Below are 18,556 nucleotides of genomic sequence, written 5' to 3'. Positions count from 1 at the left end.
AACAGCAACCAACTCTCTGGTACACTGAGCAAAGATAAAGCAGATCCCTAAGCTTAAAACAACTGAAGTACTGTCAGCTGTGAGAGCTAATGTCACAGCTTATTATCAAATCCTCTGAAGAACACTTCTGGCAGTTACACTCTAAGTTATAGAGGTTTAAAAGTTCAAATTTGGTTGAAGAACTTAAAATAAGACCCAATATAATTAAAAATACTGCCATCAGGCACAACTGAGTTTAAATATAGGTGACTTACTTTGTTCTGTGACTTTTGGAAAATTACTTAACCTTTCTAAGCCTTGGTTTCCTCACCTATAAAAGGGAAAATACTAATATCTAACTCATAGAGTTGTGAAAATGAAAAAAAAGTTTAATTTTTCCCATATCCACATTCTTTGCTGTGTACTACCTTGCACACAATGGCAAATCACTGAAATTATCATTTATTTAATACTTTTCTCTAAAAAAATCATTTAAAAAAATTTATTTTAAGGAAGATGGTGGAGTGAGATGCTCCAAGTCTCTGTCCCCCAACAGAAGCTCTGAACTACCACCAAGAACTGGCAAAAACATCTTTCTCAAAGCTCCAGAAAACAAAGGACTATACAGTAACAGGGAAAGCGCCAAATCATGAAAAATGCTTCTTTAAAAAAGGAAGCAACTCCTGGTGCTGAAGTACGCTCTCTCCCCACCCCTCACAGGCTTGGCATGGAGACAGCCTACAATCTCACTGCGGATCCCTGGCACCAGTTCTGTAGGGAGCAGAGAAACCACTGGGCACATAAGGGAAATATGTATGTCTGGCCCAATCTATCTGGTGGTGGGTTGAGAGACTCGTTGTCCCAGAATTTGCCCTTCGTGTAGAAGGAAGCTCAGAGAGCTCTCCTACAGAATGTTGCAATCAAGTGTCAGATCTGGGACATATCAGACAAAGACTTGAAAAAAACTGGCCCTCAATATGCTCAAAGAGCTAAAGGAAAACACTGGAAAAAGAACTAAAGGAAATCAGGAAAACAACAGATGAACACAAAGAGAATATCAATAGAAAGATGGAAGTGATGAAAAAGAACCAAACTGAGCCAAAGACCACAATAACAGAAATTTAAAATTCCCTAGAGGGGTTCAACTGCAGATTGGAGCTGGCAGAAGAAAAAATCAGTGAACGTGAAGGTACGACAATTGAAACTATCCACTCTGAGGAGCAAAAGGAAGAAAGAATGAAGAAAAGTGAACAGAACCTGAGGAACCTGTGAGACACCATCAAGTGTACCAATATATGCACAGTAGGAGTGCCAGAAGAAGAGATAAAAGGGCACAGAGAATATTCAAAGAAATAATGGCTGAAAACTCCCCAAATTAAAAAAAAAAAGATGTAAATATACATATCAAATAAGCTCAATGAATACCAAACAGGATAAACTCAAAGAGATCTATACTGCAATCTATTCTAATCAGACTGTCACCTGCCACACAAAAAAAGAGAATTCTAAAAGCCACACGGGAGAAGCAACATATCACGTACTAGGGAGCCTCAATAAGATTAAGTGCCAATTTCTCATCAAAAACCATGGAGGCAAGAAGGCCGTAGCATGACATATTAAAGTGGCTGAAAGCAAGAGCACCCTGAGATGAGAGTTTGACAGTGGTGCTTCTTAAATCTCTTCTCAGTCAGGTAGGCTGAGAAAAGGAAACGTTGCTGTACTTGTTTTTCACGGAGGAGATAACGGGCAGCCCTTGATTTGGGGTAACCCGTGTTCACAGCCCCATGACCCACATTCTCCATGGGGGCATTAGAGGCGGACCTCAGCTGACCGTGTAAACACTGTGGTGGGTGACGTGTGAGGTCTCAGTTTGACCCCTCTACTGAGTGGAAGTTGGGAGAGCAAGAAAGTGGGGCCATTTGTGTTTCCAGTGACCGTCTCCATTACAGTGACGGTATAATAATGTCACCTAGAACTGGCTTGAGCTGACCCCTCCGCGACAGGTGAGACCTTCACGCCCTATTCACACCCCATCACCCAAGAATCCCAGGGACATACTCAGAGCAGGAAAGCAGGAAAGGAGGGCCCCCAGACACCCACTTCGATTGGGGAAGTCCATGGGGCTCTCAGGCTGCTACCCCCAGCTGTCTGTCCAGGCCAAGGTGGTCGTGGGTGATTCCACATACTAAATTTGCCACGGGCCCCCGTACTCAGGGCCCCTGATTCTCTGATCAGCCACATTCCTTAGAGGTCATCTTGGCTTAGAGATGCTGGTCAGGACCGATTCAATCCCCCACCTTCACAATCCCTCTTCCCAGGCCTTTCCCTAGGGGCCCAACAGCAGCTGGGTCTCTTTTTAGCTCCCCAAACAAAGCTCGCAAAGCATTCCTCCTGCCCCTTTCCTACACAGTGGAGCTGGATGGTTCACCAGCAAGTGCTGGGTGACCCATTAGGGAGATCCTGAGCTTAAAACACCAAAGAATCTGTCCCTGTCTCTCATAGCCAGGAGCTTGGTATCCTTGAGATGCAAGGCCAGTGTGGCTGGGGCATGGAGGTGAATTGCTTGAGATGAATAATTAACAGAAAATACAGGGAAAATAGAAACATTTAAGTAATACCATGAGGAAGCTATCACTGAAATACAGACTATGGGGGAATGCACATGGTAAATGACCTTGTTTGGGGTGTGAGTCTCCCTGGCAATGAGGGAACTGACTCCCAGGGATGAGCCTGACCCTGGCATCATGGGATTGAAAATGTCATTTTGACCAAAAGGGGGAAAGAAATGAAACAAAATAAAGCTTCAGTGGCTGAGAGAACTCAAATAGAGTTGAGAGGTCAATCTGGAGGTTATTCTTATGCATTATATAGATAGTCCTTCTTCATTTCTTATGCATTAAAATAGCTAGAAGGAAATACCTGAATCTGTTGAATGGTAATCCAGAAGACTTGATTCTTGATGATAATTGTGTACTATATAGCTTTTATTGTGTGACCGTGTGATAATGAAAACCTGCTGACTGACACTCCCTTTAACCAGTGTATGGGCGGATGAGTAATAAAATAATGACAAAAATATATAAATAATAGAGGGGATAAGGGGTATGGGATGGTTTGGGTATTCTTTTTTATTTTTTATATATATTTTTCTTTTTTTCAAGTAGTGAAAATCCTCAAAAATTGATTGTGGTGATGAATGCGCAACTATACAATAAATACTGTGAGCCACTGATTGTATACTTTGGATGGATTATATGGTGACTATATCTCAACAAAATTGCATTAAAAAATAAAAAATAAAAATAAAAAGATGATCCTGTTTAACAAAATAAATAAATAAATAAATAAAGTGGCTGAAAGCAAAAAACTGCCAACCAAGAATTCTATATCTGGCAAAACTGTCTTTCAAAAATGAGAAGAGTTTAAGACATTGCCAGATAAACAAAAGCTGAGGGAAACCAGTAGGCCAGCCCTAAAACAGATGCTAAAGAAAATACATAGGTTGAAAGGAAAGGACAACAGACAATAGCTTGAAGCATCATGAAGAGATAAAGATCTCTGGTGAGGGTAATAATGGAGGTAAATATAAATGCCAGTACTGTTATATTTTTGGTTTGTAACTCCACTTTTAACTTCCTACAGGATCTAAAACGCAAGTGCATAAAATGTAATGATAAATTAGTGGTTTTGAACTCATAATGTATAAACATGTAATTTGTGACAAGAACTACTTAAAGGTAGGGGAATGGAGGGGTATGTGGATGTAGTTTGTTTATTACTGAAGTTAAGTTAGTATCAAAGCAAAGGAGGTTGTTATGGATTCAGGATGCTAAATTTAAGCCCCATGGTAACTACAAAGAAAATATCAAAAATATACAGGCTCATGGAGACAGAAATTAGAGTACACATTGCCAGGGGCAGGGGGCAAAATAGGTATATGGTTAATACAAAATAGGTATATGGTTTCTTTTGGGGAAATGGGAAGTTTCCCATTGGAGGGGGTAAGAGTACTGCCAATGATGTGAATGTGATTGATCCTATTAAATGGTATGATTGGGAGTAGTTGAGATAGGAAAGTTTGTATTTTATATATGTCCCCACAGTTGAAAAAGAAAAAGAAGGAAAGATCAACGGAAGAGACAGTGACAATAAGATGCAATGCATGATCTCTCATAGGCTCTGGCAAGGGAGGAGAGAAGGCTCAGGGGAACATTGCTGTGATGTATGAAAGGCTGGAGTGTGGACCGTGGGCTTATGTCAATGTTGGGTTGTATGAACTTGGTGGCTACACTTGAGATAGTTGATGGGTGGGTGTCCTTGTTCTTGGGATGTGTGCATGGCAGTGTTGAATGTCTGAGGTGCATGATGTGTGCAAACTACATTCAAGTGTTCAGAAAATGGATTCACAGATGGACAGACGGAGAGATGGATAGATAGATAAATGGATGGATGGAGTGATGCAGCAGATATGGCAAAAAGCTGGGACTTTTGGACTGGTATTTGGGGGAATAGGAGTCTGTTGGGGTTCTCTGTATGGGGTTTCTATTCTTTTTGTAACTGTCCCATGGTTTGAACACATGTTTTGAGGTAAAAAGTTAAAAAAAAAAAAAAAAAGAAAGAAAAGAAAAACTTGAGATGTTGAGCAATTGGAAATCTCATCCGTTGCTGACAGGTATATAAAAGAATACAGCTCTCGGGGCTCGGAATAGGCTTGCAGCAACATGGCAAAATGCACCAAGAAGGTTGGAATCGTGGGTAAATATGGGACCCGTTATGGCGCCTCCCTCAGGAAAATGGTGAAGAAAATTGAAATCAGCCAGCACGCCAAGTACACTTGCTCCTTCTGTGGCAAAACCAAATGAAGAGAAGAGCTGTGGGGATCTGGCACTGTGGTTCCTGCATGAAAACAGTAGCTGGTGGTGCCTGGACCTACAATACCACCTCTGCAGTCACAGTAAAGTCTGCCATCAGGAGACTGAAGGAATTGAAAGACCAGTAGATGGACCACAGCGCGAAACATCTCAAGCCTATAATAAATGGGTTAATTTATGTAAAAAAAAAAAGAATACAGCCATTAGATTCATTGCCATTAAACAAACAGGAAACAACAAATGCTGGAGAGGATGTGGAGAAGTGGAACTCATTCACTGCTGGTGGGACTGTATAATGGTTCAGCCACTGGAAGGCAGTCTGGTAGTTCCTTAGAAAACTAGATATTGAGTTACCCTTTGATCCAGCAATTTCACTTCTCGGTATATATATGGAAGATCTGAAAGCAGTGACACGAACACATATTTTCACACCAATGTTCATAGCAGCATTATTCACAATTGCCAAGAGATGGAAACAATCCAAACGTCCTTCAACAGATGAGTGGATAAACAAAATGTGGTATATACAAATGATGGAATACTATGCAGCAGTAAGAAGGAATGAGATCCTGAAACATATGACAACATGAATGAACCCTGAAGACATAATACTGAGTGAAATAAGCCAGGCACAAAAAGAGAGATATTGTATATCTCTTTTCACAGAGTTCACATTAGTGGTAACTAATATAAACAATGTAAAATAAATGGCTTGTATTGTAGAATGTAGGGGACCTAGCGATAGACAGCAAATAGTGAAGGGGGAATGATAATCTTATAAGAACAGATAAATTATGGAGGGTAAACTTAATGTTATGGGAATGCTCAGGAACGACAATGATTTGTTAATTTTGGGGGGGATGGTAGGAACAAGTTGGCAGCAATGTAGCTATTTTAGGTTAATTGTTTCTCGTATTCCTTTGTTTAGTTATAGTTTGTTTATTTTCTTGGGGTAGGGTAGGAACATGTTAGAAGCAATGTAGTTATTTTAGGATATTTGTTTTTTCTTATTCCTTTGCTTTGGTTTTGTTTGAAATGTTTTGTTTGCTTTTTAATTTTCTGATAAAGTTAAAAAAACAATGAATGAGTGTTAAAAAAGTAAATAAGTAAATGAACAATGTGGGGAAGAGGGGAATGGAATGTTTTGGATGTTCTTTTTTACTTTAATTTTTATTTTATTTTTTGGAGTAATGACAATGTTCAAAGATTGATTGTGGTGATCAATGCACAACTATGTGATGATACTATGAACAACTGATTGTATACTTTGGAGGACTGTGTTCTATGTGAATATATCTCAATAAAATTGCATTAAAAATAAAATAAAAGATACAGTCACTTTGGAAAACAGTTTGGTAATTATTTATAAATTTAAACACATATTTACCATTCAACATGGCAATCTTCCACCTAAAGAAATAAAAACTTATGTTTTCACAAAAACCTGTACATGTTTATAGTAGCTCTATTCATAATTGCCCAAAACTGGAAACAACCCAAATGTCCTTTAAGAGGTGAATGGATAAACAAACATTTGCACATCCATTCAATGAAATGCAGCTTAGCAATAAAAAGGTACAGACTACTGAAACAGGCAACATAATGGATGAATCTCAAATGTATTATGCTAAATGAAAAAGCCAAACTCAAAATGATAAATAATGTATGATTCCATTTATCTGACATTCTGAAAAAGGCACAACTACTGAGCAGAAAACAGATCAGTAGTTGCCAGGGTTGGAGGTGGTGGTGGGGATAACTCCAAAGAAGTAGAAGAGAACTCTTTAGTATGATGGAAATGTTCTATATCTTGATTATGATGGTATTTACTTGACTATTTGCATTTATCAGAACTCATATAACTGTTCACTAAACAGGTGAATTTTACTGAATGTAAACTATACCTCAATAAATCTAACTTGAAAAAAAAAGAAATTTAGCATTACTACTATGAATGGAAAACAAGTATCAGTGGCCATAAATAGTAAGTTAAAAATAAATATAATGAAAACAAAATAACGTTATAAAATGCCAGCTATATTCTAGTGCTTGCCAAAAACTCAGCCTGAGGCCCCCAATCTGTTATAAAGATTAGGAAGTGCTAAAGAAGTGTTAAGGACATACAAGCACCACACAGAGTTTCTCCCTGACACAATTAGGGCTGAGTGAGAATTTAAAAAGGAAGAAATTTCTCACCATGTGATTTGATGTTATTTAAGGCAAACCGCAGGACATCCCACACTTTGTGAAACACAGATAAGATAAAATTCCTGGCCTGGAGTACATAGTCAGTAAATGTTAGTTTCCTTCCCCTCCAGTTTTCCAACAAGTCCAAAGAATAAATGAAAAGCAGGGTAGGCAAAGAATAACTAAATAAATGGAGAAGTATACCATGTTCACAGATCAGAGGATTCAACAAAACTAAGATGTCAATTCTCCCCAAATTGATCCACAGATTCAACACAATCTCAATCAAAATCCAACCAGGCTTTTTTTCTGTAGACATCAACAAGCTGATTCTAAAATTTATATGGAAAACCAAAGGTCCTAGACTAGCCCAAACAACTTTGAAATAAATGAACAAAGTTGGAGTTTCGGTAATCAAATTATAGTAATTAAGACAGTATGGTATTGGCATAAGAAAAGATATTTTTGCCAATGTAACAGAATAGAGTTCAGAAATAGACTCGCACATAAATGGTCAACTGACTTTCAACAAAGGTTGCTAAGAAAATTCAATGGAGAAAGAAAATCTTTTCAACAAACGGTGTTGGAACAATTGGACATCCATATGAAAAAGCAACAACAACAAACAAAACAACTTGAACCCATACCTCCTACCATATACTAATAACTCAAAATGGATCATCTACCTAAATGTAAAACTTAGAACTTCTAGGAGAAAGCATAGAAGAAAATCTTTGTGACCTTGGGTTAAGCAAAGATTTCCTAGACATAACACAAAAAGCAAAAACCATAAAAGAAAAAATTTGATAAATTGGACTTTTACAAACTTAAAAACTTGTATTCAAAAGACATACTTGAGGAGCTATTGGAACTCTCATACATTGCTGATAGGAGTACAAAATGGTGCAACTACTTTGGAAAACAGTTTGGCTGTTTCTTATAAAGTAAAACATACACTTACCCATAAAACCCAGAAATTCCAATCCTAGGCAGTTACTGAAGAGATAAGACATACGTCCACATAAAACCTGTATGAGAATGCTTATAGTGGCTTTACTCATAATCACCAGCATACTGGAAACAATTCAAATATACATCAACTGGTGAATGGATAAGCCAATTAAGGCCCTTCATACAATGAATACTACTGAGCAATAAAAATACTTGCATGGATGCATTCTCAAATGAATCTCAAATGCATTATGCTAAATGAAACAGGCCAGACTCAAACAGCTACATGCTGTATGATTTCATTACCTGGCATTCTGGAGAAGTTAAAACAATATGTTCAGAAAATAGATCAGTGGCTGACAGGGACTGGGAGTGGGGGGAGGAAATTGATTACACCTGGGCACCGGGGAACTTTGTGGGGTAATGGAATTGTTCTATATTTTGATGGTGGTTTCACAACTGCATATATTTGTCAAAATTCATAGAACTATACTCTTAAAAAGAGTGAATTTTACTACTCATAAATTATATTTAAAAAACATGAGTTAAAAGAAAAAGCAGAGCATGCTACCCCTGCCAAGGACATCCCATGCCAAGGTATCTTTCATACCTTTCCTCGACTTTAATGGAGAGATCGTTGCAGAGGTTGTGAACATATTGAGCATAACTCTCTGCGAGGGCCATGTCATATGCTGTCAGGTGAACGTTTAAAACCCCATATTCATAATCTGTCCCCAAATTAATGGGTCTCACTTCCACTTTTCCCCTCTTCTTCTTGGGCTGAATAGAAAACAAATAAAAAGAGAAAGAAATAAATCAAAGTATTATACAAGAAATTCTAATCATACTGAAATGATATAAAGAAAAAAAACAATCTTTCAAATAAACAAATTTGTTCATTATGTTCTCAAGTTACCCCACTGACTAACTGAAGTTCTTCTGGGAAGGACTGGGCAGATTCCCTTGCCAGCCTAGGTTACGACATCAGGCAATGAAAGGAGAGGGAATATTGCTGGCATTACCTTAACATGAATATATGTGAATATCTTCTGCCATTAACATGTTATGAAACTCACCTCCCATCTCTGGCTCTCAGTTTGCCTATTTGTAAAATGATGGGATTATGCTAGACAAAACATTCTTAACCTGGAACCCATGGACAGGATTCAAGGGCTCTGTGAATCCCTTGAGTCATATGCAAAATTTTACAAGAGTGCATGTTTTTCTGAGGAGATAATCCTTAGCTTTCATCAGAATCTTAAAGAAATCAAAAGCAAGGAAGCACAGCATTAGTTCTCTTCCAGCCCTTAAGTTTTGAAACTCTCCAATTATTTATACAGCTTTCCTTCTGAGAACTGAGATATAGAACAAATTATTTTATTTCTACCTTTCCCTTTCATATAGAGTACTGCTTTACTACATGTCAACCTAGGTAGGCTGCCACAAGAAGTTAAAACAGGCCCTGGGAAAACAGATATTTAACACAACATATATTAGGATCAAGAGAGTTTCTCAGCTGAAAAGAACCTAAATGTCCATTCAAGTGGGGGCTTGTTAAATAAAGTATAGCACATTCACACAATAGGACATTATGCAGCTGTAATAAGTAATAAGGACTTCCTTTATGTACTATATGGAAAGATCTTTAAGATAAATTAAACGATAAAAGCAACTATAGAATTAATATGTTCAGAATATTATCATACATATAATAAAGAGTGGTTGGGGGAGCATACATATACGTATGTGTCTGTGTGTGTATGTATAATTACATAAATAATTATTTGCTTCGTATACCCAAAAAATATCTCTGGATGGATATACAAAAATACTAGTATCATTAGCTGCCTATAAGTGAACTGGGTGGCTGGGGCATAGAGGTGGGATGAAGACTTTTTTTACTATTTCCCTTTTATAATTCTTGTATTTTATTATTAACATTTTTATTGCAATATAATATTCATACTATATACCTGAAAAACTTCCATGAAGGGAAAACAATTGTATAATCTGTATCCTGAATAAGCAATAGAACATTAACAGGATCCCCCAAATCCCCTCATGTCCTCCAAATTGGTAACCACTATCCTGACTTCTAAATCCATAAGGTCATTTTGCTTGTTTTTGAAATTTGTGAAAATGAAATGATAGAGTATGTTCTCTTTTATGTCTGGCTTCTTGCAATCATTATGTTTGAAGATTCATCCATGTATTATGTGAAACAGCATTTTGTTCTTTCTCATTGCTCTAGTATTCCATTGAATGAATAAGCTACAATTTCTATATCCTTTCCACTGTTGGTGGAAATTTGTGCTGTTTCCTGTAGGGGGCTATTATAAATAGTACCACTATCAACATTCTTGTATGTATCTTTTAATGAGTATGCCCACACATTTCTGTTGGAGATATTCCTACGCACAGAATTACTAAGTTACACAGTATGTATGTGTTCATTTTAGTAGATACTGTCAAACAGTTTTGAAAAGTGGTTTCCAATTTAGATTCCCACCAGCAGTCTATGAGAATTGTAGTGGCTCTACATTTTGTCAATAATTATAAACTTAGTATAGTTTTATGTTTTTTGTTGTTTAGCCATTCTGGTGGCTATGTAGCGGTAGTGCATTGAAATTTCAACTTGCATTTCCTTTATGTGTGTTGAATTTGAGCACTTTCCCATATATTTATTGGCCTTTAGGATACTTTCTTTTGTGATCTACCTATTCAAGTCTTTTGCCCATTTTTAAAACTGGGGTGTCTACCTTTTTCTTATTTATTTGTAGAAGTTCCTTATACATTCTAGATATGATCCTTTGTTAAATGCACACATTGCAAATATCTTCTCCCACTCCGTAGCCTGTCTTTTCACTTTTTTAATGGTATATTTTGATGAGCAGAAGTTATTTTTAATGTAGTCCAACATACAAAATTTTTTTATGGTTATAGTGATTTAAGAAATCTTTATCATGAAGATATTTTCTGTTTCCTGTTTAAGAAATCTTTATTGTAAAGATATTTTCATATGTTTTCTTCTAGCAGTTTCATTATTTTAACATTTACATTTACAACTACAATCCATTTGTGATTTTGTGCATGAGAGAAACAGGAGTCAAGATTCATTTTTTTATATGGTCGTTCAATCCAATTGACCCAGAACCACTGCAATGCAGTGACGTATGTCACATAAATGTGTGTATATATATGTTTTTGTCTATCCTTGAGCCAATACCACACTGTCTTAATTATTGGAGATTTATAATAAGTCTTGCTATTTGATAGAAATATTTTTGTTTTTAAGAAAAAAATTTTGAAATCTATCTCTACTTACATGTCAGCTAATAGCCAACGGCCTGGTGCCTATCACAGTAGAGTTGTTCCTGAGAGAGCACTTTGAATGGTTCTCTCACTCTGCTGCTCTCCAGGTCAATCTAAGAGAGCAGGGCTGGATGTGGGGAAACCGGGAAAGGACCAAGAAATGGGTCCTTTCACAAGGCCAGTAATAATGATAGATCTAATCTCACAGGGGTGTTTTGAGAATTGAACAAAACTCTGTATGCAGAGTAGTTAATACAATCTGTGGCACATATGTAAACAGTAAATTTTAACTACTGCTATTATTTTCATTTTTCTATTACTGATATGTAGCACAGGGCCTGACACAGAGAAAACATGAGTGCATCACTATTTTATAACTTTAGAAGGGGGAAGAATTTAGAGATAATTTTGTCCCAGTTTTTCCTCTTTGCAGGTGAAGAAGAAGAAGCTCAGAGAATTTAAATACATTCCTCCCAAGTTACACAGCCGGAAAGCACTGACCCTAGCAACTAAAAATCCAGATCTCTATCATGGCCCCTAATAAATGGATTTTTTTCATGGCATCCCCAGCATTACTAAAGTTGCTAACGGAGGTGGCCACGCCAGGGTGCTAGACTTTGCTATGAGTGAAAAGCCAACATGTGGAGAACAACTATCAAGGCTTGTCAAGTTAACTACACCCGTGGCCAAAGGCAGCAATCAGGCCTTATCATGACAGTCAGCACTACAGTCAGAGCTGTGGAGAATGCTAAAGCCAGGATACAATGCGAAGCAGCTGAAATTTTCCAACAGAATGGAGAGGAGCTTCTCTGAAGCTTCCAGGAGGCTTCTCTTAACGAGGGAAAATGACACGGCTTTTAAAAAGATGTCACTTTAGGGGAACAAAAAGGAAAGCTGATTCCAGTTTCCTTCTTGACATCACACTTGCTTTTCCATGATGGCCTAGATCTGTCTGGATTGAGCCACACCATCAGAAGCCCATTGTGTTGTTATATTTCAGTTCTGAGCTAGGACTCAGCATAGTCAGCAAGTGTTTGACTGCATATGACTTCAGACAGCAATTCCTACAATTTCAACCTGCATAAGCTCTCTCACATTCATCTACCTGAGTTTGGCCCTCCTGACTCTATGGGAGCTATTTTTTTTTTTTTTAGTAGTGTTACTTGAAATTTCTTGAGCACATGGTATATACACATTATAGTCTGGTGCTTTCCATGAATTATTTCATCTAAATATTTTAAAAACTCTATGCAGTGACTCTCCCTTCAGTTAACAGATTCTGAAACTTAAGGAATGAGAGGTTAAGCAGATTGCTTATGAACACACAGCTGATAAGCAGTAAATTTAGGATGCAAACTCAGGCCCGACTCCATGAAACTTATTGGATATTTCTTTTTTTATCTTCATTTTATGGAGATATATTCACATACCACACAGTCATACAAAACAAATCGTACATTCGATTGTTCACAGTACCATTACATAGTTGTACATTCATCACCTAAATCAATCCCTGACACCTTCATTAGCACACACACAAAAATAACAAGAATCATAATTAAAGTGAAAAAGAGCAATTGAAGTAAAAAAGAACACTGGGTACCTTTGTCTGTTTGTTTGATTGTTTGTTTCCTTCCCCTATTTTTCTACTCATCCATCCATAAACTAGACAAAGTGGAGTGTGGTCCTTATGGCTTTCCCAATCCCATTGTCACCCCTCATAAGCTACATTTTTATACAATTGTCTTCGAGATTCATGGGTTCTGGGTTGTAGTTTGATAGTTTCAGGTATCCACCACCAGCTACCCCAATTCTTTAGAACCTAAAAAGGGTTGTCTAAATTGTGCGTAAGAGTGCCCACCAGAGTGACCTCTCGGCTCCTTTTGGAATCTCTCTGCTACTGAAGCTTATTTCATTTCCTTTCACATCCCCCTTTTGGTCAAGAAGATTTTCTCCATCCCATGATGCCAGGTCTACACTCCTCCCCGGGAGTCATATTCCACATTGCCAGGGAAATTCACTCCTATGGGGAGCTATTAAAGCTACCTGTGCAAGGGATGTACATGACCAGAGCTGTGTTTTGGGAAGGCCACCCTGATTGCGCATGGAGAAGAGGCAGCAAGGAAAGAAGGGAGGATAGGAGAAAGATAGCTGGACACCAGCAGGGAATATGGGTTACTGTCCATCATCAAACTTTAGCAGTCCTGTGACTGCCTGGACTTACTGTGAGATGGCCAGGATGGCCATTCTTTGGTTCCTGTAGGATTACACTATGGTCCCCAAAATGGGCATGAGATAAATTACTAAACCACTTTTATACAGAAATGTCCAGATTATTACTCCTATTTTACAGGCAGATCCTGTAACTGAGATCCTCTGAAGGTGACTTGCTCAAGATTACCGGGAAACTGCTGAGTAAGAGAAGCTAGAGAAAAGAATCACGTTAGAATCATAGGCTGTTATATCTAGCATGAATCTTAGAGACAATTTAGACTCTCCTTCCCTCCCTCCCTGATTTTACACCAGGAGGACACTGAGGCCCACAAAAGGTAAATGACTTGTTCAAGATTACAATCGTAAAAAAATGGTAAAGGTAACCACTTTATGTCTAGTCATAGCTGTAAGCTGGGTCTTTGGCTCCAAGCTCAGGCTCTCTCCTCTAGCTTTTGCTACAGTGATAATGCCTACCTATCACCAAAGGGGGCTTTCTCCAGGGTGAGAAAGTTGTAAAGGATTGTATGTTGCAGACGATATATGTTGCAGGCGATATGCCTGCAACACATTCAGCTTCCTGAAACTTTGGTGATAGAAATAACAAAATTTACATCCAGGGTCTTGAATGATTTGGTAATGGTACTCTGAACAGTACATAATAAGCTGTGAAGTACATAGAAATCGAGTGATTGTAATTCAGCATGGTGCATTTGAGTCATGCCATTCACAAGGCTTGGCTCTGACTGGGGCAGAAAAAAGGCACAGCCTGGTGCTACATAAAGAGAACTAGACTTAGATGGAAGCCAAAGAAAAATCTGGGCTCAAATCCTGTCTGCATAGTCACTACATGACATTGGATAACTCCTCTAGGTCTCAGTTTCCTCAACCATAATCCCTAAGGTATGAAGCTTAGTGTGATGGTTGGGTTCATGTGTCAACTTGGCTAGGTGGCCTAGCTGTCTGGTCAAGCGGGCACTGGCCTGACGATTCCTGTGAGGCTATTTGAGGCTGGTTGGTTTGTCGGATCATCAGTCAATTGACTGCAGCTGACTGATGATTCATCAAGGGGCGTGCTTCCACAGTGAGAGAATGCAATTGGCTGGATTTGGTCCGGGTGATCAGTTGGAGGCTTATAAGCCTGACAGTTAGAGAACCTTCACTTCTTCTTCAGCTGCTCAGTGAAGCTTTTCCTGGGGAGCTCGTCGAAGTTGCCAGTTCGTTTCCTGAGGAGTTCGTCAAAGTTGTCGGTTCGTTTCCTGAGTTCTTTAAAGTTGCCGGTTCGTTTCCTGAGGAGTTCGTCAAAGTTGTCGGTTCGTTTCCCGAGGAGTTTGTCGGACGTCTTCCTTGGAGTTGACAGCTTGTTGACGGCTCTGCAGAATTTGGACTCGTGCGCTCCCGCAGTTGCGTGAGTCACTTTTACAATTTGATAATAAGAGACATCTCTCATTGATTCTGTTTCCAAGGAGAACCCTAACTAATACAATCACCCAGAAGAGGGAGAATTTCTGTCTTCTGTGAAATAGAGAGGGAATTCAAAATGCTATGAAGAGCAGAATTACAAAGCAAGTAAAAAGCACAGGCCTAGGACAAGATATAGGTCTAGAAAAGACAGGGCAGATGCTGAACTTAGCATTCACCTGGGTGGACTTTCCTGATATAATGGTTGACACATGGCAAAATATCTGTCATATCACCAGCTAGTTATAAAATCAAGAAACAGATGTGGCAAGGAATAAATCCCAGGGTTAACACTCAAAAATTTTAAAATATGCAGTGTTCAACAAAAGAGTACAAGACAACAAAGAAACAGGAAATGATGGTCCATCCAAAGGAAGAGGAAAAATAATCCAGAAAACAGCTATATAGAAGTTCAGACTTTGGACATACCAAAGACTTGAAAAACTGATCTTAAAAATGCCCAAGATGATGAAGGAAAATACAGAGAAAGAACTAAAGGATATCAGTAAAACAATGAATGAGCAATATGAAAATTTTAGTAAAGTGATAGAAACTTTGGAAAGAAACTCCAGAAGTACTGGAGTTGAAGACAGCAACAATAAAAATGAAAAGTTGCCAGGAGGGTTCAACAGAAAATTGGAACTGGCAGAAGAAAGAATCAGCAATCTCAAGGACAAGACAATTAAAATGAGTCAGGGTGAGGAATAGGGAAAAAAAAAAAAGACAAAAAGCAAATATAGCCTAATATACCTGTGTGACACCATCAAGCATACCAATACTTGAATTAATATTGTCCCAGAAGAAGAAGAAAGAGAAAAAGGGGAAGAAGGAATATTCAAAGAAATAATGACAGGAAACTCCTGAAATTTATTAAAAGACATCAATGTTCACATCCAAGAAACTCAGAGAACTCTAAACAGGATAAACATGAAGAGAAACACAATACATCATATATTGATAAACTATTGAATTCAAAGTACAAGCAGAGTTCCGAAAGCTGCAATAAAATTAACATAATATGCAAAAGGGACTGTCAATTAGATTGGGCCTTGATTTCTCTTCAGAAAAAATGGAAGAAAGAAGTGCAGTGTACCCAAAACAGAATAGATCTGAATAGATCTATGCCAAGACAATCAGATTATCAAATGTCAAAGACAAAGAGAGAATCATAAAGGAACAAGAGGAAAGCAATCCATCACATACAAAGGAATCTGGATAGGACTATGTGCAGATTTCTCAGTAGAAACCATGGAGGCAAGAAGGAAGTGGTGTGATATTTTTAAAATACTTAAAGAGAAAAAATGCCAACCAAGAATCCTATATCTGACAAAACTGTCTTTCAAATAAGAGGGTGAGCTTAAAACATTCTCTGAAAAACATACAGTGAGAGAGTTTGTGAACAAGACACTTGCTCTACAGGAAATACTAAATGGAGCACTACAAACACATAGGAAAAGACAGGAGTGAGAGTTTTGGAATACAATTTTGGGTGATGGTAGCACAGCAATGTAAGTACGCTGAACAAGGATGACTGTGAGTATGGTTGAAAGAGGAAGTTTAGGAGCATGTGGGACAGCAGAAGGAAAGAGGAAAGATAAAGATTGGGACTGTATAACTCAGTGAAACCTAGAGTGATCAACAATTGTGATAAAATGTACACGTATGTTTTTCCATGAGGGAGAACAAATGAATGTCAACCTTGCAAGGTGTTAAAAATGGGGTGGTATTGGGCAAAAAAATGCAAAACACCAGAGATGGATAGGCTTTTATAAAATGGGGGTTTATTTCACTACACAGTTACAGTCTTAAGGCCACAAAACATCCAAGGTAACACATCAGTAATCGGGTACCTTCACTGGAGATGGCAAATGGCGTCCGGAAAACCTCTGTTAGCTGGGAAGGCACGTGGCTGGCATCTGCTCCAAAGTTCTGGTTTCAAAATGGCTTTCTCCCAGGACATTCCTCTCTAGCAAGCTTGCTCTTCTTCAAAATGTCACTCACAGCTGCACTCCTTGGACCTGTAATTTTATGTCTTTCCTAAGAGATGGGAAATTTTCATTGATTACTTCCTCTATTATTGCTTCTACCCCTTTTCCCTTCTCTTCTCCTTCTGGGACACCCATGACATGTACATTGATGCACTTCATGTTGTCATTCAATTCCCTGAGATGTTGCTCATATTTTTCCATTCTTTTCCCTATCCATTCTCTTGTGTGCAGGATTTCAGGTGTCTTGTTTTCCAGTTCCTGAGAGTTTTCTTCTTCCTCTTAAAATCTGCTGTTTTATGTCTCCATTGTGTTTTTCATCTCTTGTGTTGTGCCTTTCATTTCCATAAATTCTGCCAGTTGCTTTTTCAAACTTTTGATTTCTACCTTATATTTACCCAGTGTTTTCTTTATATACTTCATCTCAACCTGAGTGGCTCAGTGGAGAGAGCCTCAGCCATTTTCAGCTCACAGCACTCTGACCCAGACAGGGGTGGAGTTAACAGAGTCGGAGAGACAAAGGAGCAATTGAAATGCAGAAGACACCTTCCTAGGGGGTGTATCTTCTTTAAGAGGAAGGAGATGGGCCCCAGCTGTAGTGCTGGCCCTCCCTTCAGAACTCATACCCCAGGGCCTTGGGGGAAACTGTCAATACAGAAACAATCTAAGCAGAGAATTGAAGGGTCCACACCTCCTTACACCAGTCACGAGTGACAGGCTGACAGGTGCAACCTGCTATGCAGGTTAGGAAAAGCACAGTGGCTAGAGACTTCACAGGGAAGTCAGTCAATCTTCTAAGACACTCTCAAGGAAACTTGACACTGATATAGCCCCATTCTGAGACCTGAACCAGTGCTGGTCTTGAAAAATCTGATTAAGGTAACCAAGAAAACCAGATACCTGGACAATAGAAAACTACAAATAGCACTAGGATAAAAGATATGGTCCAGACAAAGGAACAAACTTACACCTCAATTAAGAAACAGTTGAGATATTGTTTCATTTTAATGGCACAATCAAAGATTTTCAAAGAAATATGCTAAATCAATTAGAAAACCAAGTCAATATCTTCAGGGAAGTTATGGAAAAAGAGATGAAGTATATAAAGAAAACACTGGGTAAATATAAGGTAGAAATCAAAAGTTTGAAAAAGCAACTGGCAGAATTTATGGAAATGAAAGGCACAACACAAGAGATGAAAAACACAATGGAGACATAAAACAGCAGATTTTAAGAGGAAGAAGAAAACTCTCAGGAACTGGAAAACAAGACACCTGAAATCCTGCACACAAGAGAATGGATAGGGAAAAGAATGGAAAAATATGAGCAACATCTCAGGGAATTGAATGACAACATGAAGTGCATCAATGTACATGTCATGGGTGTCCCAGAAGGAGAAGAGAAGGGAAAAGGGGTAGAAGCAATAATAGAGGAAGTAATCAATGAAAATTTCCCATCTCTTAGGAAAGACATAAAATTACAGGTCCAAGGAGTGCAGCTGTGAGTGACATTTTGAAGAAGAGCAAGCTTGCTAGAGAGGAATGTCCTGGGAGAAAGCCATTTTGAAACCAGAACTTTGGAGCAGATGCCAGCCACGTG

The 18,556-nt window shown here is 38.4% G+C and overlaps 1 protein-coding gene and 1 pseudogene across 1 annotated transcript in view; one reads left to right on the top strand and one right to left on the bottom strand.

The window, feature by feature from the left end:
- Positions 1 to 18,556, bottom strand: part of MRPL48 (mitochondrial ribosomal protein L48) — a 103,621-nt gene that overhangs the window by 22,024 nt on the left and 63,041 nt on the right. Inside the window, exon 5 of the mRNA XM_037840602.1 lies at positions 8,599 to 8,768. Coding sequence (XP_037696530.1) covers positions 8,599 to 8,768 — 170 coding nt within the window. The remainder of the gene's footprint in view (positions 1 to 8,598; positions 8,769 to 18,556) is intronic.
- On the top strand, positions 4,701 to 4,996 carry LOC119537957 (annotated as a pseudogene).

This window comes from Choloepus didactylus, chromosome 6 (assembly GCF_015220235.1).
Source record: "Choloepus didactylus isolate mChoDid1 chromosome 6, mChoDid1.pri, whole genome shotgun sequence".
NCBI lineage: Eukaryota > Metazoa > Chordata > Mammalia > Pilosa > Megalonychidae > Choloepus > Choloepus didactylus.
The sequence above is the reverse complement of the archived record's forward strand: the minus strand, read 5'-3'. Positions and strand labels throughout refer to the sequence as shown.